We start from the raw sequence: 20,674 nt of genomic DNA, 5'->3' as shown, positions 1-20,674 counted from the left end.
TCGATAAATCCATACTTATGAGTCGGGTTTGATCATGTCAAACACAATGACATGTGCTTGCTTGACAATCTACATTTTCTCGTCCCTGACGAATAGTTGATCAAGAAGAACATCAGCTCAACACTTCTAGCACACTTTCTCATATTATAGACTGTCTTGCTTTCCTGCTTTTGCAGTCCATTCCACCCCTTCAACTGGCTCCACAAGGTTTCATCAAATTTGAGACCGTCTCTGAAGCTTTATCACATCTCGAACAAAGAACATCGACGCCTCTGGATTGAGTAAAAGTCAACGTATCTCCCAGACCGGATCGAACTTCTTTGAAGCCACTATCCCAAGGCACGAATACTCGACGCATCCGGCACGGCTTCATTGAGAGTGCCCAAGAACGTCTTGCGCACAAGCTCGCGTTTGTTTACTTTTTGCTCACTTTCAACCTTCCGCTCACTTTCAAAATCATCTCGCGCTTCGATTGGTCAACATATCTCCTGCTACAAGTTTCTTTCTTTGTGATCTTCACACTGACTATTGTCCTTATTCCTTCCCAACGCATAACATCGCATCGCTTTTTAGCAAAGCACAGTACCCAACGCATCCACAATCTTCTGCGCCTCTCTGACTACTCCATCATATCATCGTTGGACAAGAACACATCTATCGTCATGTTTCCCTGGCTTGTTGTGCATTGGATAGGCATACTCGCCATCTTCTGGGCCTCGATCCATGAAGCCCAGTACAGAAGAAATCGTGGTACCATAGATCGTTACCACGCTCCAGAAGAGCCTCCCGTTGCACACCATCTCGAAGTATTCGCCTCTCTTACTCAGGATCCTACACATGAATTGACCCCCGGGGCCAATCTGGCCACCACTTGGGTCCCACTTCCAACAGTCACTCTCACTGAGACTGTGACGCACGCGTACCACAGCAGACCTCAGATAAACCACCAAAGTCTCGACATATACAACGCCGAGAAAAACAAGAACAGCTTTCACTCCGAGGCCATCTCCTTCCTCTGGGTCGAATTCTTAGACACTTCCGTCGGCAGAACCCTGACTTGGGTCGTCTCCCACATTTGGCACAACCCTATCATTCAAAACATCGCCTATATCGCACGCTGGAACCCCCTCACGCGAGCCTTAGAATGGCTTGTTGGCTACGTCTTCTACATTTGGTCCTTGATGCCCTGGACTACAGGTTCAGATTCAGCTGTGTTCGACGTATTGTGTTTTACTATCGCTCTCTCCTACTGTGTCCTGGGAGCCAGTTGGGCATACCGCTTGTTGATACGCTACCTCAGCGAAAAGTTGGATCCTCCTAATCGTCCTCCACCATCTTCTGCTGGCGGTCCGCCTAATGGAGGCGGTGGCGGCGGTAACCCTCCAAGCGAACCCCCTGGCCCTCCTCCCGAAGCCGGACCTTCTGGCCCTCAGGCTCCTCAGGGTGACAATCAAGCTGCCCAGAAGGAGATCGGGGACTTGAGACGTAAGCTCGCTGAGGTAACTCAGAACTCTGAGAAGCTTCAAGAAGAACTAGCCGAGGCTAAGAAGCAAAAAGAAGCTGCTCATAAGCAAAGTGAGGAGCTTAAAGTCGAGCTGGCAAAGGTCAAAAAAGATGAACAGGCTGCTCAGACCAAGGTCGGGGAGCTCAGAGATCGGCTTTCGAATGCTCAGGACACGACAACCGCTCGCGACAAGGCCATCACGGGTCTCAACGAAACTATCGCATTACGTGATGATACCATCCAAGACCTACAAACCAAGAATATGGGGCTTCAGTTTGATCGTGATATTACCCAGACCAAACTGAATAAATCCGATACGACCCTTGACCAGACCAAGAAGCAGCATGCAGAAGCCGAAAAGAGATGCAAAGCTACCATCGAGAGGCTGAACGCTCGCATCGAGAGTCTCAAGAGTGAACGCGACAAAGCCGCCACTGGACGCGATGCAGGTGTCGATAGCATTCGCGCTTAATACCAAGCTGAGATATCGCGCAACCAGGATGACCACGCTGCTGCGATTGAGCAACTTGAAGCAGACCATAAGAAGGAGATCGAGCGCCTCCAAGCTGAGAGAAACTCCGAGCCCGCCCCTGTTCACCCTGAGGAGAGGCAGAGACTCGAGAGCGCTCTCACTCAGGCACGTGAAGCACAAGCCGCATCTGAGACACAGCTCAAGAACCATCAGGAGGTGTTTGAGAAGGAGGTAAATGCCGCTGTCACCCAAGCCTCTGCTAAGAGGGATCAAGAGCTCGACTTTCTCAAGAGAGACATGGCCACAATGCAGGGAAATCATCGCACTCGCGTCATTGACCTGGAAAAACAGCTCGCAGCAGCCTCTGTCTCTGCCCCTGCTACTGTCCCGTCTCCCACTTCTGCTCGTTCTGACAGTGCATATGTCAACTCTCTCCTAAAGCAGTTGAAGGAGAAGACAAAGCAGGAAGAGGCTGCCACAAAGGAGAAGAAGAAACTGGAGATTACCCTGCGCGGAAAGGTAGAACAGGAGCGGGCTGCGGCAGAGGAGAAGAAGAAGCTTAAGACAGACGCGGAAGTGCTGCTGCAGCGATCCAATGATCTTAAGCTCAAGACACCCGAACGTAATTCAGGTCAAGACCTCGTAGATGCACAAGCATCCAGCACTGTTCTGACTACCGACAATGCCGATCTCAAGAAACAGTTGCTCGAGCAGCAGCAAAGAATACAACAGATCGAAGCAACGGCAAGAGCAGAGGTTCAAAGTCGGGAAGAGCAGATCACGGCCCTTCGCACGGCGAACGATGAAAGCAACGACATTTTCCTGCAGCAACAGACTGATGCTCATGCCACGAGAGAAACGCTACAGAGAGATCTCAATGAAGCTAGAACACGACTCGAGCAGACAATCAACCAAGCTAGGATCGCCGATAGTGACCAGAGACGAACAATTGAGGATCTTGAGGAGCAGAGCACTGATATTCAAGGCGCTGCCGAAAACTTGAGAGAGAGAATCAGAGTGCTCGACACTGAACGCACTGAAGCTTTGGAACTGATCGAGAAATATCGTACGCAGGGTACTGCCCACGTTGAGGGGCAAGACAAGAAGATTTCAGAGCTTCAAGGTCAAATCGACGTTCTTCAACACATTATCTCCAGTAACAACAACGAGACCGCTCTCAGAATGAGTACTGCAGAAGGACAGTACAACGCACTCAAGGCTGAGAATGAAGAACTGAGAAATAACGTCCAGGCCTCCAGAGAGAACAAGCCTCCCGCTGCGACTGAACAAGCTGTTGAGGATTGCCGCAAACAGCTCGAAGAAGAGAAAGCCAAGTCCCAGAAACTTCAAGCCACAATGATCACTGCAGAGAAGAACTACAAATCACAGTCAGCAGAATACTCGAAAAAGCAGGATGAAGTCAGCAACTTGAAGGAGCTATTGAAGAAGTCACAACGTCCTCGTGCACCTCTCGCCTTACCCTCACCTCGGAAGCCACAGGATGTCGACACTGATATTGGAGACTCGTCCCGACCGTCTGCGGAGGCACATGCCCAGGCGTTGAAAAAGATCCAGGAGCTTCAAAACGAATGGAACATCGCAAGGTCTGGTGCCATGAATAGTAGCAACGTCCCTCTTGCGGCCATAATGGAGCAAAATGAGCGCATGGAAAAGGACTTCGAGACAGAGGACCAGCTTAAGGATTGCAAGAACAAGGTAGCAAGATTAAAGAGGGACATCGACTCCATCATGAATGAGAAATTGGAAATATCCGATGAATCGCATTCATTCAAGGTGAAGGTCGACAACCTGGAAAACGAGCTTGATTTTAAGGATCAGCGTGCAACAGAGTTGGAAGGAGAAGTCGGAGCACTTCAGGCTGAGATTGATCGCCTACGCCAGGTGAATACTGGACTCATCGACACCAACACAAATCTCGCTGCTTCGAACTTACAACTCCAGTGGGACGAAGAGGCCAGGAAAAACAATGCCAATGTCCAACCAACGGATGAAAACAACCAACCACCTGCGCCAACACCGTTCTCAAACGCTCCCGCGCTTCCACCACCTGCAGATGTCTCTCTTCCAGAATCTTCCAGCCCTGCCGATAGACGAGACTCTGACATGAACGATGCGCCTGAAATTCCGGTCAGACTCAGCGCAGCTGAACTGGCGCGTCGCCCAATCCGCCCCCTGCGCAGCAGATCCCCCGGTAAAGACAGCAATGGTGAGTCTCTAGATCCTGCGCAAGACATTAGAAATGGGTGTGATGATTAACCAACGACAGTACGCGGAGGCTCTAGGTCGCCTACGCACGCACCCAGGGCTCCATCACCTCTGAGACAAATCTTCGATCTCAACTCATCTCGTCCACCATCTCCAAATGTGTTTGCCCCCATGCAGGATACCAACCCACCTGGAAACTTCAACTTTGGTGGTGGTGCGCTCAACAACGCACCTTCGTTCTGCCCACCTGGGAGCAACGCTCCCAGCAGCCCCTTCTCAGAGATCGTGTCCTCAGCCCCCAAGACTCGCGATGAAGAACGTGTAGAAGCGGCTGCCAGGCATGCTGAAGAGCTCAGGCAACACTCTGCAGCCCTGGACGAAGCTGATCATCAAGCAAGGCTCGAACAGGGGGCACGTTGGACTGAGGAGCTGCAACAAGGTCAACAGGAGTACGAGGCGGCAGGTCGTAGGATCGCCCACGCCGATCGACTTGTCGCCGCCGGCCCTCCGGAAGACACGGAAATGGACACAGGAGATGTCGTCCAGGCCACTCCTCCTAGAAACCTGGTTGAGGGCTCGGTCGAAGAAATCGCACTCCTGAGAAGTTTGCCAGAAAACGGGGGTGGGCTGTGCGATCAAATGTACAGGGATCACAACTACCAACTTCCTGATAGTTTTGATGAGTACGGCGACCCCCAATGGTATTAGTAAGGATTTTTTTTCTGCTGACTCTTTTTTTCCCTTTTCTTTTTGCGTTGATTATAGGGGGATTTGAGGAGTTGGGTGTTTCTTTTTTGCTTTCGTAGTACCTTGAGAAAATTATAAAAAGGGTTAGACTCCACCACTCCAGTGTTGAATCATACCCCTGATATAATGCTGTACAATTGCACAAACAGATTTGCTAGCCTATCAATGTCCAAGGATAGGTTCATTGATACAGCAAATCTAGAGCTCTCCCAAGAGGTGTCATGGATTCTCAATTTAATCTTGCATTTCCACAGCTCATTTCTCACGACTCTTTTCCGCTGGGAGTAACGCGGAGAAGGGCTCTCATGGAAGACTATTCGCTCCCCGAAAGCGTTCTTGCATTTCTACCGCCTGGTTCGTGGTATACCTTCGATGCTGAGATGTGGCTGGAGGAAGCCACAACTCATGAGCCTGGCTTAGTACCTTGCATCTCTTCCACCAACCTGAGCACGTCTCCCAGCCACAAAGTACGATGAGAATCAAGCTATCAAAACACACTATTACTTTCCAATGACCGTCCTCCCTACCTCGAAAGAGCTCATCTTCATCCATCTCATCACCGTCCTCCCCTTCTTCAAAAATGACTCTGCATTTCCACAGCCCTACAAACCACTAACCGACACTCTTGAAGCATCATAAATTCTTCTCACTTTCCACTTCCATTTTTCTCCTTAACACCACGCCTTCCCAAGCTCTTTTGACCACATCCCCACTACTTCCTCTCAAACACTGTACTGCTTCCTCTACTCCCATCAACACACCTACATAGAACACTTCGTCTGCATCTACACCCGTACCTTCATGTCTCTTTGGCTCATACATGCTTCCTTCCATTCTATCCTGCTTCTCCCGTTCTGCTAACGTGATGTCTGGAAACGGGGTTGGTGGTGTGAATGTGGAGGTAGTGGTGGCGTTTATGCTGGACTCGAGGGAAGGTGGCAAGGTCTCTGCTGCATACCAGAAAAGAAGATATTGATAGTGCATAGACACGGGTAGCAGGCGTGTTGCTAAAGGCTCTACATCAAAAGGCTGAGAGGTTTCCAAAGGGCGAGGTTGAAGATGCGGTAAAGGGAGAGGGAGGAGACGGTTTCTATAGCCTGACTGCTAAATCATTAACACTTTACCCAGAACAAAGACGCGTTATAGGATAAGGAGAGGAGAGGAGAGGAAGAGGTGGATGAGAATGCAGGAGGAGAAAGCACACCTCTTCAAATCCTTCCCTAACAGCAGTAATAGAAATCTCTTCACTAGCATCTTTACGTCCTTTGGGCAGGAACCAGACACCGCTTCTCGTGTCTTTACACACGACCACACGGTTTGTGGCTAGATGGAAGATTACGACACCAGCACCTGTTTTCATGACCTTGTAATCAGCAAGCATATCTCTTCCAATATACTATCCGAAAAAGATGATGGATATGGATGTAACAGGCAAGAGAGCTCACCAATCACCAGACTATCATTGGGGAAATATTTATCCACTGGTGGATTATTGCGAAGGCGCCTTGAAGATGACATAGTTAAACTCGTGATGGCGTGCGATCAAAGATAAATTAGAATTTCAAGAAGGACGACTCGTTGTTCTCCAGGTACTCTGTAGCTAGGTAGGCTTCAGTTTGGGATACAGCGTCACAAAAGATCAAGACCAATATCCATCAATCAAACACAAGTGTCAGATCGCACAAGAGAACGCAGTTGATCGCTTAGATTGACCCCCACTGATATTCATGAGGCTCTGCATCGCTCTGTGGTCTTTTTCTTTTTTCTTTTTTTGGTGCCTGACACATGCGGAGAGGCTTTTTTGTGGAGGGAAAATCGATGCCTCGGCGGCCCGTGCTTCCCCATGATGGCGATCATGCTCATCACGGTGGTTTTTCTTTTCCCCTCGGGCAAAGGGTGAGAGAGGGCTGATAGCTCTTTGCTTTTTGGACAAGTGAGGCTCGTAGATAGAGGAGAGCTAAGAAGGACCTCTTCCCTGACTCTTGAGACCCTTGGTTTTCCATCTCCAGTCCATCCTGTCATTACGCCCGCCTACTTGAACATGTCACAGGACTGGATATCGTTGCACGCACATCGCTAAGAGCACGGGTTTCAGAACGTGTTCTGCATTTCGGAACTATCATCACATCTTCCTCTCGCACAAGTCTGCCCGCCAATGCTTGCGTACTGTTACGATGGAAGTCGTTTTTCTTAACTCTTCTCATGCCATATTCATGTCGTTTCGAGCAAAAAAAACATATGACAAGATAAGAGAGGAAACAAAGGTGCTCATGATGACAAAGGAAAAAAGTCTGCTACCTCCTCCTCCACTGTGATCAGGAAGAAAAGGTAAGAAGATACAAGGGACATGAACGGCATTAGCAAGAGAAGATGATAGGAGGAGGGGAAGCGAGTGTGCGGAGGTAGATGAATATGGCTCCCCATCTCGGACGCAAAGGACTCTTGGGCTCGTATGACTTCAACCTCATGGGACGTCGCAACTCCCACTCATCGGTGCCAAAGGAGCAGCCTTGCGGAGATGTGGGCTGGTGTGGAAGAACGCTAAAAGTGACAGCAAAATAAATCGTGTGGTTTCCTGGAGACTAGAAGATCCAACTCCAGCCAATGGCACGAGGCTATCCAGGATGGGGAAAAGGAACGAAAGAGATGTGTTGTGATCACTCTTCCATGGTACCGAAGACACCGTCATCGGCTTCATCGACTCTGCTGGCATCATCGTCATCGTCCGAGTTGGATTCCTCTTCCATGTCAACGTCTTCGCGGAACTGGTGGGCGTTTGCCAAGGAGCTTGGCTGGTATGAGTTCTGGTATCTCGCAGGAAGAGGAGGGACTGGAGGTACGTCTTGTCCGAGGCTAGTAGGGCCATAGGTGGGGGTGCCATAGCTGCAGCTGAGTAAGCCGACTGCCGCGGCGAGATCCGCCTGGTCCTCATCAGGGTAGCTCTGAGCAAGGGAGCTGGCTGCAGTGATGGGTCTACTGCTGGAGGTACTCCAATGACGGACGTGAGAAGACTCGGGGATGGTGGAAAACTCGGACTGGTAAGAGCGCGAAACAAAGCTGCTGGCGTTGCTGTAGCGCTTGGTGTGTCCAAACGATTGCTCGCCATGAGGAGGTGGCGTCGTCTCGGCAGAGCTGATATCGTCTTCTCTAGAGTCGGAGCCTGAAGCAGCTGGCGAGGCAGAAGAGTTGTCGCTGTCGCTGAGCTTGCCGTCTCCAGCAGGGGCATCTACGTTCATGGCAACAAGGACAGAAGCGGCTTCTAACAGTTGGACTTGCTGATGCTTGGAGATGAGGAGCTTGGAAGTGTACTGCCACTCTGGAGTGTGTTCCCAGCTAAGATTGATTAGCAAGGGGCATGGATGGTGGGTGAGTATGTGGGCGAGACTCACAGATGTTTCGTCAAACAACTGCTGTGCTTGTAGCCCTTGCCGCAAGTCTCGCACTTGAGTTCACCGGAAGCCGACTTCTTCTTTGTCAAGACGGACCCATCGCTTCCACGACGAGCCTTGATCTTCTTGTCGTCAGCGCTCTTCTCGCCTTGGGGCAGGCTGCTTGGAGGCGAAGGGTAGCTGGCCTGGCTGACGGAGCCGAGAGCGTTGCGAGAAGAGACAGATCTGCGAGCAGCCTGAGATGGGTCGATGTTGATGGCTTGGGAAATTGCCTGGGCGCTGGCTGCTGCACTCAGGGTAGTGCTCTTGCGGCGGGTAACACGGTGAGTGGGGTTGTAGGATGAGCCGAGCATCGGAGGGGCATTGTGGGAGCGAGAGTAAGAGTTGCGTGACGGCAGGCTGCCAGAAACGGATGCTCTGTGCGGTGTTTCCTGTTGCTTCCTTATCAGCTGGCGGGCACTCGACTCAGGAGGTGGGTCCAGCGTACCCTTGCGACAGTCATTGTGATATGTGTAAGAGTATACAGATGGTATACCGCTTGAGAGGTGTTGCTGATGCTATCCCGAGACTTTTTTTTGGAGATTGTCGGTTGCACAGCCTCAACAACAAAGCCCGGCGATCGATCGGCAAGGCGGCAGGAACGGGTGCGTGAGTGATGTGATTGAGAGAGCGGTAGACGGCGAGGGTGGTTGGCAAGCGTACAGTGGGTGAGTGAGGCTTCAATGGGTGGACGGTCGGTGGTGAAAGGGAGGATGGTGGAGAGAGTCAGGCGGAAAGAAAGTGGTAGAGACAAGGTGGTAGCAAGTTGGTCAAGCGACTAGCGGATCCCCCGCTTGAGAGGGTGGAGCGACCGGCAACCCAATCACGGCTGCGAGTACAAAGCCTCCGAAACGTGCCTTCACTTATCTCACCATCCAATTACATGCATCTCCGTTTAGTCTCCCCTGCGCTTTCCCCTTCTCTCTTTGTTTCTAACAACAACATGTCCATTGTCCTTCAGAAATCACGCTTTCCTCAGCACTTTCCAGCCAGATAGCACGCACGCAGGGATTCGAGGCACGCAATCTGTGGGACCTGCGGCTACGCCTAGCTTAGCCTCGTTCATTGATTCCCGCTCCGCCTAGTGAATCTAGGGCGCATCCTTTCAGTGACCCTCCTAAACCCCTACAACCACTCAGTCCAGACACGATCAGTCTCATGATTACCCGACTGTACAAGGGTACTTTGCAACTGTCTCCCGTCCCTTAGCTATCGACTCCCTCGATCTAGCCACCTGTTCTTCCCCAGTCCCTTCACACTGCTGTGAATTGCTCTCCCACTTGTTCGTCCGTGGCCGCTGAACGGCGAAGCCTCGTGAATCGCCCACCGCGAATTCAGGCACAGCACATGTCTCCGATTGTCGCATCCCTTCCGCATGGGGCTTAGTTGATATTAGGTCACCACATCCGCGCCCCGAGAACCCCACTCCCGAAAAAGCGTCATCCTTATCCCGAGCCGATCCCTCGATATTATCAATTGTCAATGGGCATGCCTCATGGAGGACAAGTTCCTGTTTGCTATGTGGACTCTCGCTCTAATGTGGTGACTGTGTACAGGGGCTTGGAAGTGGGCGCACAACCATCATGCGGCATTGCAAATTCACCGTAAGCTCATCGCGATCGACTGAATTCTTTGTAAACACTTGCCCCGAGCTCCCCGCCGACAATTCCTCCATATCGAAAGCTCCCCATAAAGATAACTGGCACGGTGCACAAGCCGCTGGCCACTCACGTCACTCTTCGCTGGCACTGTGGATCCGAGATCGCTCTCCCTGTCGAAAGTCTGACAACTTTTTTCTAATCCTCGCGACTTCGGGGCAGCACTCCGCGATCATCGAGGAAATCGTTCGGCTGCCGGATAGGTTCAGTGTGAGCTATTTGGCTTACGTTGCAACGAGCGGGGTTAACTTTGGCCATCGATGTTCTAGGATTCCACGGCGAAGCCGACAGAAACTACCGCTCGTTGTACAAATTTCAAAAAGGCCGCGAGTGCTCGTCTGAGAAAAGTCTGGAGCGCAATCTCTGGCCTCGATCTTCTTGGTCCTTCAAATTAGCGCTCACTTCGCCTTGCCTTGGGAGATTATTGCCTATCGCCGCTATCATTCACGCGTGACGTTCCCAAACTTATGTTCACGGTGCCGGGCGTTGGATTGTCTCGCCTGGCTTCCAGGAACCTCAGGGGAAAGTCCAGAGACGCCTCCTGGCGCCTGGTCACACGGTCTTCAGCTTGCACGTTGACTTGCACGAAGTATCATCGGGACACGGTAGGTGATTATCTGATGCCGGCAAGTACAGCAAGATAAGCCGCGACATTTTATCTGTTGAGAAATTTTCTGGTCCAGCGCGCCAGCAAATAGTTCCCTCTACGGAAGATTTCCACGATCGTCAGGAGCTGATCCTACAACAAACCGTCCACGATTGGCAGGTTCGCAATAATTTCTCCCTGCATATGCGAACGCGATCTGAACCTAGCCCCCATATTCGGGCAGTGCCAAGGCAGAAACCACGCAAAGTCAAATACTACTACGGATTTCTCGACTGAGCCACATCAGCAGGACACAGCCGCTGACCAAGTGCCGCGGAGGCTGGAGAGAGCTCGAACGTGATCCTGGTTGACTTGGGCAAGCAGGTAGTAGTATGTCTCTCCTCGGCATCTAATTCGCTGGATGCTGCACAGTTCAATAAACAACGATCAGAACCAGCTGGTCGAGGGAAAATGCGTAGATCTCTTCTGAGACTAAGAAATTGTCAAGGGACAAGGCACCACAGCACGAGTTACGCGGTGCTAATCTATGAGTACGGTGTAAGCTGCTTGGATGTTTTCGTCTGTGACACCGTGAGCACGTACTGAACGTATCAGGACCACAGCTATTGGTCTCGTCACGTACGTGTTCTTTCATTTTCACGGCGTATCTGGAGAGCTTGCGAGATGCTGACAGGCCACTTCGAAGCTTGATTCAGTCGTGGCTCCGAAGTACTGCGATTTTATCACATCGCTTGTCGCACATTTTGATCGGCACCCTTGTTTGTTGCTGGAGACGATTCAAAACGATACACGAACAACCTACAAGTCCAGAGCGTCTCAGGAGTTGTGCTTGTCTTCCTGGTAGGTACACACGTGCGAAGTGTCTGGGTGGATAACAGTGAAGTATCATGATGCTTCGCTTGAGGGTATCATACTCTATGATAAGTAGAGGGTGTCTGATTCACGCCCTGAACACCGTGCCACAGGACGCGAGAGAGGAAAGGTTGACTTTGCAGAGATGTGCACGAAATGATATCCGGGTCAGGGTCTTTCTCATGGCATGTTTTTGAGATCGATGTATCAATTAGACGGGCGATCCATAACACAAGTATCTATCTCTCTACACATGAGGGCTACAGGAGGCGTACTGGGGGCAGTGGACGAATTTGCGGAAAACATAGCTGATACCGAGGTTGTGGCTTGCGACATGACTTCTGTGAGATGTGGTATGCGTATGAGTACAAAGAACCACTGCGCTTCACCGGCCCAACGATATCCACATTTTGCTCAAACTCCACAGTTAATGTCTATGTGAAGTGTCTTGTATATGAATCGATGAGCGAAAGCTACACGTCTCATAACGACAAGAGGACAGGTATGAGACATGTCAAAAGGCAGCTCGACAAATGTTGGCAGGTAAATAATGACGTAGCTGGCAGAGCAGCAAAACGTGGACCAAAGTCTCTTTTCGCAACAACAACAACTCTCCCACCTACGCATCTCTTCTCTCATAGACAATCCACGCGTTATGGCGACCAGAAACCGCTTCAAGGCCGAAGTGCCCATGTCCGAACTGTCGCAATTCTCGTCACCTTCATCGACCACAGGCAGCACAAATCGCCAACAGAACGCACCCTCATCACCATGGTCTCCCACCTTCCTTGAGGGCATCCTGCTGGCCATCTACCCCTTCACGCTAGTCCTGGGCTCGCTGTTCAGTGTTCTCAACACCACGACGCGCAACACGCCCTACAGCGGCGACCTCCAGTCCCACCCTCCAAACATCGCACCCTCATACTTTGCCCTCAAGTCAAACGTCTTCAACGTCTATTTTGTCAAGATTGGCTGGTTCTGGATCACAGGCGCCTTTTTCCTCTTCTGCTTCACCCACAGCTCTCTAGGTCCTCGCTTCATACCCACGCTTACACCCCGTCGCATCCGCGCCCTTGTCCGCTACACTGCTGTGACAGCCGTGTGGTGTGCCGTCACGCAATGGTTTTTCGGTCCTCCTATCATCGACCGCGGCTTTAGACTCACCGGCGGCCAATGCGCAATCATCTACTCCGACGACCCCATCAACAACTACAAGCAAAACCAAATGAGCGACACCAGAGAAATCTTCACTCATGCTGCTTGCAAGGTCGCCGGTGGCTCTTGGAGAGGTGGCCACGATATCAGTGGCCATGTCTTCATTCTAATCCTCGGCTCTGCAATGCTCTGGCTCGAAATTCTACCCGACGTTCTCAGAAATGGAGGATTACGCGAAGACCGCCGTATTCGTATGCATGATGGTGCTGTCAAGACTGCTGCTGTGGAAACCCATGACGAAAAGGGCAATGTACACGTTCCTGGCGAGCTGGGCTTGGGCGTTAGAGTTGCTTTGTGCATTGCTGGTCTCAGCTGGTGGATGTTGCTCATGACTGCTGCATACTTCCACACCTGGCTGGAGAAGTTTACTGGCTTGGTTGTTGCGTTCAGCGTCATCTACGCTGTCTACTTTGTTCCCAGAGGTCTCCCTGCACTAAGAAGTGTATTAGGTATGCCTGGTGTATAAAGATAGTATGACGAGGAGCACAGCATGTGAGCGAATTGATATCTCCCTCTAGCATCATCAACGGTTGGTTATACAGCATATACTTTGAAGAAAACAGTACACTTTCACACTCGCAAGAACTAGATGTGCAACCCCCACAGCTCCCACGAACCATCTTCTCTCTTTATGACATGCTTGTCTGAACAATGCGAACACTTCATCGAAAGTCTACGCGAGAAGTCTTTTTCTCGCCCGGTTTCTCGTTCTACCCCTAAGCGATAGCTAACAAAGCACATGGCGTCAGTGACCGTGCAATTAAATGCTGCATTCCCCCATTGTGGAGATATTTGGAGGGGGAGTTCCTTGACAGCGCGTGCAGGAATCGTGAGCGATGTGCAAAAAGGCAAGAGCTTGAGAGACACAAAGTAGGGAGCCTGTGGTAAAAGTGTTTCCCATGATTCAGGTACGTAGATACTGGACGCGTAAGCTTGTGATGGACAAGTTTTTTTCTTGTCACCTCTGTTGGGTGTTTTGAGTGACTGGTTCCCTGCGTCTACCTTTGGCTTACATCAAAAGCAGCACGATTTGACATGATCAGCTACTTTGTATCACTGATCGAAATCCTACGACAAAGTTCTCCCCCCCTTCACGTGGGGGGGTTCAGAAATCAGTCAGAATTACGATGAACTGTTTAGAAGACACGCTACTAAGGCTTGTATGCGCTGGTTTTGCTCCAACATGGATCAGAGGCATCTCAAAAGACTAAAATTCAGACTGCTTCTTTTCTTTTGACTTGTACGCGATTTTCTATCTCCCACCTCACACTTCTCACCATCTTTCCACCTTCAAAGTCAAACTCACTATCCGTGCAATCTTTCTACTTGTAGCTTAGAGTCTGTAGCTCCGTCAAATAAAGCTGCATTGATGCCCTCGCCTATTTGCTTATTCTTCTCAAGAGCCAGACCCCCTGAGAACTACGCATAGCATAAAGAGTATTGTTTGTTTGCATCCGATCAATAGTTAAGTCTTGAAGGCCGTAAGTTACATGCACGTCTGACTTACTTTCCATCTTTGGTTTCTTCTTGTGATGGTTCATGTTGTTTTGGAACGACAAGTCGCTTGTGTAGTCTACTCGGTCGACGAATGGTCCTTGATTTTATTGCGTAGGTTGCTCCCATGAGTGGATGTCTGGGGATTACTCTAGAGCGGAAGCGTGTTATCAGATGATACTGGAAGTCGATCTTGAAGAGAAGAGACAAGGTTCATTCGTGTAGTTCTACTATCCATCTGGCAATGGACCGTACTGTCGGAGAGTTCTTCCAGATACCGGCGTAGTCATTTCCACATTGCTCTGTCAGTTGAACTACTATGTCATGACAGCTAGCCATTCACTTTTCGGAAGATCTTATCATGAACCCCCTTCACGTCACATGTACCAGTATTACTCTCCTTCTTCCTCTCCCTCTTCCTCTCCTTCTTCCTCTCCTTCTTCCTCTCCTTCTCATTCCACCCAGGATCTTGAGATACCCAAGACGATAGAACTGCCAGAGATGTGCCTATGAGAAGGACCACAGCAAGTCTTCGACTATCTGAGCATCAATAAAATAGCTCACAGTAATAGAAACGATGTGCTTACTCCCAAGTCCTGACCCGTTCCTGTCGCACCGTTTCCTGTTCCGCTATATAGACAACTCTTTTGAGACGCTTGTCAAGTTTGAAGAGGTCTTCGGCTTGACTATTGAAGGGTTTGGGGTGGTTTGGTCTTGTCCTGTAGGTTCTTATCAAGGCTGGAGATCTGTAGTAGGACCTTGTGGGTATGCCTCGCCTGAGAAATGGGGCGAGAAGACGTCGCATGACAAGGAACAGTACAAGTCGTCTTGATCTAAGAAGAGTGGAAGGAATAAAACTTTTATCAAAGAAAAAGTAGGAAGCGTACGGGCGACACTTCGAACGCGTCACCCAGATATTGAGTCAAATCATCTCAAGCATAGTTGGGCCGGAGAGCAACGGGGCCATGTTATCTGGTGACAGCAAAATAATGTTGTATATTCAGATGCTGAGCCTGTAATGCGTTGCTTCTCAACTAGTCATCCCGGGTCTGCCCTTTCCTCCTATACATGCACAAACTCATTCTGAAATCTTGTTATTCTTTCAATTCACCTTTACCCTGACCAATGCTACCGTCACGATTCTCACCCTTCCTAACGAGAGCAGCCACTCTCCTCCCACCAGCTTCACGAAGATTCTCAATTTCTCCCTCCAACCTACAGCTCTCGAACCCACCACTCCCAGACCGCCGGCATATCTCAAATTTGTATACGATCAACTTCTTGCCAAATAGCTCAAAGACCTCGAAGAATGGGGAAAGACACAACAGACCGAGACACAACAATGGCTAGCACTCCAGCAAGCCAAAAACGAAGGCTGGACGAAATCGCACATCAGGTCTCTAGACAGACATCAATCAGAGGAAGAGATAACCGCATGGCGCTTGTTGGCCGACAAATACGCCAAGTTGAAAGAAACCACCATCGAGCAACATACAAAGGGTAGGGAGCATGATAACTACCTCAACACTTGGGGATACAGATAAGACTCTCGCGCCACAAACGGGACGCTTCAGATCTAATTGTGTCCGTCATGCTCAGGAGTCCGGACTTCTGGTTGATGCTTATGTTTGGACATGCTATGCAATTGTATATTAGTAAGGTTCAAGAGAAGACTAAAGCGGTAGCGCAACAGCCTGAGTAGTCCGAGTCGACGAATGGTGCCGCTGAGCCATCAATATGTGCTGCTTAAATTTGTGAAGATGGGTACTTGTATGGACCGTATCTGTTTCTACCGTACAATCTATGCTCAATTAGAGGTAGCATCATCTTCGAAGAGGAAAACCTCTTCTCCTACTTCTGTCACTCTCCCACTGTCACAAGTAGTCTGTGATGTCTCAATCGGAACAGTCCGTAATGTCTCTGCCGGGACAATTTCCAATGGTCCATATTTGTTCTCGGGCCCGAAGAGATATATCGCCAGCGGCACGAGTATTATAGACATTGACATGTGCATAAACCTGTCAGATATTAGCATACCAGCTCTTTTCGAAGACAGGGGTAGCTTCTCAATCTTACCATGGCAGAAGTGCAATGTGTAGCAGGAAACTTCTGATCACTCTGGTTATGGGATCGTACTCGGTCGAATGCGCGGATAGTTTGGCGATAAGTCGATTCGTCTCATCGATCAATTGCTCAATCTTCTGAATTATTCGGTCATTCGTTCGGTTCATCTCCTCAATCGTTTGGTCAATCACTCGGCACATGTCTTCGATAGCTTGGACCGTCGTCGCGCTTGGTCGCTTGTGGAAACCGCCCAGTCTGCGGAGTCTGTATATGTCTTCCAGCATTTGTTGCTGTGTCTGTTTCCTGACCCTTGTCTCCTTGCATGATCCATAGGTATGCCTGAATTGTTTTCGAGAGGTCGTGCTCGAGCCGTTCGAAGCGGATAAGAGTGACATCCTAGGCGACCAGGTAAAGGGTGATGGTTTGAATGTTGAAAGTGGTCGGAAGACTGGTAGTTTCGCACGTAGCGAATTACGCAGCATCATTGATGGTATTTGGCGAGCGAACATTTTGGGTGTGATGTGATGGGTGATGTTTGCAGAGGATTAATGAACGTGAAGCAAATACTACTTGAAGCAGAGGCTATGGTGAGTCAACTAGTTAGTCACGCGAACGGGGTTTCTTGTATAAGCGGTTACGAGCAAATTCTCGAGATTCCCTGGCGTTGAATCGCAGCGCACGCAGGCTGTCATACTTCCATCACCTACCTCCTCGTGGTCAGAGCAGTGGTTTCGTTGAAGGAGGCAAGTCCGAGGCGTGACGCTATTGCTCGTTGTGAGGATTGCAGGTTGCGCCTTCCATTTCCTCAAACGAGCACTGCATGGTCGACATTCAAATGTTTGAAATGAAAGGTCAGCAGTTTCAAAAGAAGAATTGATTGAAGAAGCATAACTGGGTAGGTAGGGAGTTAAGAAGACCCTCCTGACAAGACTCAATGTGGATATCAACAAGACCAAGCAAAAAAAAGAACGGTCCGATCTCGCAGTTGATCGGAATAAAAACGCCAGGAACAGAACGTCCTTATTCTCAAGCACGGCGAAAAGCGCTGCCGACGACGGTGCGAAGGCTACACCAAGTTGACAACGAGAGGCTTACCGGCATCGAGGTTGGCTCAAGACAGTACACTAAAGGACAGAAGCAGCAAAAGAGCGGACTAGCAAGCACATCCCTCCTTTGCGTTACCAGCTCCAAGGCTGTTCAAGTTGACCCGTGACTCCTGACCTTGGGCGACAGCGTCACCAGCACCAGCTCTTGCAGCAGCGGCGCCTCCTCGAGGACCCTTCAGGCTTGTCTCGGGAATAGCATTGGCGATGGCGGTGAAGACCTCTGTAACATTGGTGCCGTTCTTTGCCGATGTCTCGAAGAACAATAGGTTCTCCTCGTCGGCGTATGACTTGGCCTCGCGCGTGCTTACTTTCCTTGCGTCTGCACCGTCTTCGTCGTCTCCTGCGGCAGCATCCTGCTCCTCAGAATCCTCTCCTTCCTCACCGCACAGATCAAACTTGTTTCCGACCAGAGCAATGACGATGCCTGGTGAGGCCTGACGTTGCAGCTCGGCGACCCAGTGGCGAGCCTTCACCAACGAAGACGGCTTGGTCAGATCGTAGACAACGAGGGCGGCCTGTGCGTTACGGTAGTACATGGGAGCGAGCGAGGCGAAGCGCTCCTGGCCTGCGGTATCCCAGATCTCGAACTTGATGGTGCGGGCAGGGAGCGAGATCTTCTTTGTGAGGAAGGCGGCGCCAATTGTGGGCTCCTTGTTGGGCTGGAAATCGTTGTTTACGAAGCGCAAGACCAGTGATGACTAGACAGCCTGTCAGCGAGTGTGGCTGGTGCCTGGCTCATCGTGTCCAAGTACCTTTCCTACGGCGGCCTCTCCCAGCAAGACGAGCTTGACGCTGCTGCTGGGCTTCGGTGTTGATGCGTCGCTCATTGTGGTATGGGAATTGTGGATCTGACAGGGTTGTTGTATCAATGTCGAGTGATTGCGGCGATGGTGGACGTGGATTTCCCTGGACAGCGACCGAGGCGACACGCGCCGTCGTCAACCATGACGGAATTCAGTTGTGCCAAGCCTTTGGAGAACGGCAGCTCTGTTCCTACCATCACCCACATTGGCGCACAGCACTTGTGTTTCCCGTAGACCATGAGCATAATATTCACCTTCCAGCATACAGTGATATGCACACATATGATAATTACTCTCCATCAAGCATGTCAGACGTAGCCCGTCGATGACTGATCGTCCTGCCAGATCAGTGGCTTGCAGCTGGACACCGCCTTGTCCAGGTCGCCTCCTGGCAGAATTGAGCCTCCCTTCCCAGTTGAACGGCCCTGCCCCAGTCGTTCTCACGGCCAGGACCGCTCTGAACCTCATCTCGGCTGCCTATGATGCTTTCCAACGTAAAAGAAACCTAGTCAGTACCACCTTTGAATATCCCTGCGTTGCCCGTGTCTTTACGTCGCTTCCAAAATAAGCCCTCTACCTAAGTATATTACATACTCGGCTGCCAATTATGGACCTTGTTCATATTGTGGAAACGGCTTGTGTCAGTACGCGGACGACGCTTACGACTATTCGACTGCCGAACTTCTCGAACCGAACGTCATATCGTTTAATATAGTAAGCGGGAGAAGTTTCTGCGTGGAATGGTGACGGAACATTCAAGCCCAATGTCCTCGACGCTTGTGCTGTTCCTGGTTCTTGGTAAAAGCTGAGCGAAAGCGAGGCTTAGATCGATCTTTGTCGCCGCCTACAAGGACCATGACCTTGGATTGACAAATTATCCAAGACAGCAGGTCTCAACATCAGCATCAACGTCACGTTGTCTGTCCATCAAGGGAACAATTGTGTTCTCTGTGCCGGGCAATCAAAGGCAAACTCAACAACAGTGTCGACCAGCGTATTGCTCACCATGCAAGGATTGATTTCATTGCTGTTTGTCACCTGGCCACACATCACAAGATGTCCCGTCCTCGCCTTCCATACAGGACCTTGCTCTAAGCAGATCTGCTGTTGGACGAACCATGTCAACCCGGTTTGCCGCAGTGTTACACCCAGAGACAATCGTCTGCGAACTGCTGCATCGATTCCCGGCTTTGCGTCGCACCGCCTGCCACCAGCTCGTTGCATGAAGCAAGATGCACGGAAGTTCAACACAATCAATCTGCGATTGATATGCACAGGGGGATTGTATCTTTGCCGCGTCCTGACGGAGTAGTTCTTCTTTGTTGTTTGTGGCTTGCTGGGGTCGACGAGAGTTTGTTTGTGGTCTCATCCCGTGCCGTTCCAGGAGATTGTTTTTCCGTTTCTATCAGTATCAAACACGCGCAAGAGATGAAAGTTGTTTGCCTGTCCATGATTCTTTCATGGAGCTGTGCGCGAGAAAGTGTTACCCACTTCTGCTGAGGTAAGTAAGTCAAGCAAGGTAGTGTAAGTAGGGCATAGTGGCAGCTTGATAAGCCGACCATCCGGTTCTTCCAGAACAGTGCTATGAAGGATGCAAGGAAGCCTGCTGTCACAATCTTAATTTGTTTTGCCCGTGGTCTCGGGCGTTAATGACAATTTCAATAGCTATGACATAGGCCATGGAAGATCAGGGTCGATTCCCGTCTCTGCTCACAAACATAGCTCCGAAGCATGGTCCTCCCTCGGGAAGAAGGAAAGAGCAAGGGCTGGGCAGCTGAAGAAAAGAACAAAGGAAGACGGGAGAAAGGGGCAGAGCGTTCTCGTTTGAGCACGCAAAAATGGAATCAGAGTCAACACACTTGACGTATTAAGGGTCGAGGTACAAAACAGATCTGACAGCCTGCAGCGGGATGTACAAGCTTGCATCCGTCTCGCCGCGAGATCCGAACGACTGGCGCCTGCAGGTCCCATACAAATGGACGACCGCGGACGAGTAATCAGGGACGACTACAACGAGTCATCGAGGTCGTGATAAACTTGGCTTCCTATTCAATCGCACGCAGGAACATATTGGAGAAGGAAAGCATATAATTCTTGTAAGCTTACGGAAAGGCCGTTCTTCCGATGGCCCCGGAGATGAGGCGCTGGTTCTAGCGGCTTTCTAGTTTGATGCCTACCGCGAAGCCTCGTGTTTTATGTCATGTCAGTGTCCTCGTAGTATATCGGGTTGCGGGATCACCATCTGATGCTTCGGTAGCGCCTGTTTGAAGCAAGCACTGGGAGATTGGTTGATCGTGTTGGAGCAGAAAGGCAATAAGCAATGCGCAGTTCTGTCACTTCTGCGATAGACATGAGAGCCGAGAGGCAGACGATCAGTCGACTGAATCAGATTTCCTCTTCTGTGTCTTGACATCTGCAAAAGTGAAGACCAACGGAGGTGCATGCAGCGGCTGCGAGCCGTAAGCAAATGTGCGGATACATTGACGCGGGAGTGCCTG

At 50.4% G+C, this 20,674-nt stretch overlaps 8 protein-coding genes across 8 annotated transcripts; 3 read left to right on the top strand and 5 right to left on the bottom strand.

The window, feature by feature from the left end:
* The first annotated feature begins 186 nt into the window (after nucleotides 1–186).
* On the top strand, nucleotides 187–2,125 carry AUEXF2481DRAFT_156028 (uncharacterized protein). Its single transcript, XM_013493811.1, has one exon. The coding sequence runs from the start codon at nucleotides 663–665 to the stop codon at nucleotides 1,974–1,976; it is 1,314 nt and encodes a 437-aa protein (XP_013349265.1). The 5' UTR covers nucleotides 187–662; the 3' UTR covers nucleotides 1,977–2,125.
* On the top strand, nucleotides 1,892–5,067 carry AUEXF2481DRAFT_34998 (uncharacterized protein). The gene is made up of 2 exons (XM_013493809.1): nucleotides 1,892–4,203; nucleotides 4,264–5,067. The coding sequence occupies exons 1-2, from the start codon at nucleotides 2,274–2,276 to the stop codon at nucleotides 4,908–4,910; spliced, it is 2,577 nt and encodes an 858-aa protein (XP_013349263.1). The 5' UTR covers nucleotides 1,892–2,273; the 3' UTR covers nucleotides 4,911–5,067.
* A 64-nt stretch (nucleotides 5,068–5,131) lies between these two features.
* AUEXF2481DRAFT_34996 (uncharacterized protein) lies at nucleotides 5,132–6,751 on the bottom strand. Its single transcript, XM_013493807.1, has 3 exons — nucleotides 6,395–6,751; nucleotides 6,154–6,299; nucleotides 5,132–6,050 (listed from the first exon to the last, which is right to left on the bottom strand). Exons 1-3 carry the CDS (start codon nucleotides 6,465–6,467, stop codon nucleotides 5,583–5,585), a joined length of 687 nt encoding a protein of 228 aa, XP_013349261.1. The 5' UTR covers nucleotides 6,468–6,751; the 3' UTR covers nucleotides 5,132–5,582.
* Nucleotides 6,752–7,606: 855 nt separating this feature from the next.
* Nucleotides 7,607–8,840, bottom strand: AUEXF2481DRAFT_25033 (uncharacterized protein; the record flags this gene model as incomplete). Its single annotated transcript, XM_013493806.1, has 3 exons — nucleotides 7,607–8,282; nucleotides 8,339–8,769; nucleotides 8,826–8,840. The coding sequence occupies 3 exons, from the start codon at nucleotides 8,838–8,840 to the stop codon at nucleotides 7,607–7,609; spliced, it is 1,122 nt and encodes a 373-aa protein (XP_013349260.1).
* A 3,213-nt stretch (nucleotides 8,841–12,053) lies between these two features.
* On the top strand, nucleotides 12,054–13,312 carry AUEXF2481DRAFT_34993 (uncharacterized protein). Its single transcript, XM_013493804.1, has one exon. The coding sequence runs from the start codon at nucleotides 12,150–12,152 to the stop codon at nucleotides 13,173–13,175; it is 1,026 nt and encodes a 341-aa protein (XP_013349258.1). The 5' UTR covers nucleotides 12,054–12,149; the 3' UTR covers nucleotides 13,176–13,312.
* A 1,105-nt stretch (nucleotides 13,313–14,417) lies between these two features.
* AUEXF2481DRAFT_34992 (uncharacterized protein) lies at nucleotides 14,418–15,031 on the bottom strand. Its single transcript, XM_013493803.1, has 2 exons — nucleotides 14,791–15,031; nucleotides 14,418–14,739 (listed from the first exon to the last, which is right to left on the bottom strand). The coding sequence occupies exons 1-2, from the start codon at nucleotides 15,006–15,008 to the stop codon at nucleotides 14,535–14,537; spliced, it is 423 nt and encodes a 140-aa protein (XP_013349257.1). The 5' UTR covers nucleotides 15,009–15,031; the 3' UTR covers nucleotides 14,418–14,534.
* A 979-nt stretch (nucleotides 15,032–16,010) lies between these two features.
* Nucleotides 16,011–16,776, bottom strand: AUEXF2481DRAFT_25031 (uncharacterized protein; the record flags this gene model as incomplete). Its single annotated transcript, XM_013493802.1, has 2 exons — nucleotides 16,011–16,221; nucleotides 16,280–16,776. 2 exons carry the CDS (start codon nucleotides 16,774–16,776, stop codon nucleotides 16,011–16,013), a joined length of 708 nt encoding a protein of 235 aa, XP_013349256.1.
* A 397-nt stretch (nucleotides 16,777–17,173) lies between these two features.
* AUEXF2481DRAFT_34989 (uncharacterized protein) lies at nucleotides 17,174–18,277 on the bottom strand. The gene is made up of 2 exons (XM_013493801.1): nucleotides 18,126–18,277; nucleotides 17,174–18,071 (listed from the first exon to the last, which is right to left on the bottom strand). Exons 1-2 carry the CDS (start codon nucleotides 18,198–18,200, stop codon nucleotides 17,421–17,423), a joined length of 726 nt encoding a protein of 241 aa, XP_013349255.1. The 5' UTR covers nucleotides 18,201–18,277; the 3' UTR covers nucleotides 17,174–17,420.
* Nucleotides 18,278–20,674: the final 2,397 nt, after the last annotated feature.

Source organism: Aureobasidium subglaciale (genome assembly GCF_000721755.1).
Source record: "Aureobasidium subglaciale EXF-2481 unplaced genomic scaffold scaffold_0, whole genome shotgun sequence".
In the NCBI taxonomy this organism is placed as follows: Eukaryota; Fungi; Ascomycota; class Dothideomycetes; order Dothideales; family Saccotheciaceae; genus Aureobasidium; species Aureobasidium subglaciale.
The sequence above is the reverse complement of the archived record's forward strand: the minus strand, read 5'-3'. Positions and strand labels throughout refer to the sequence as shown.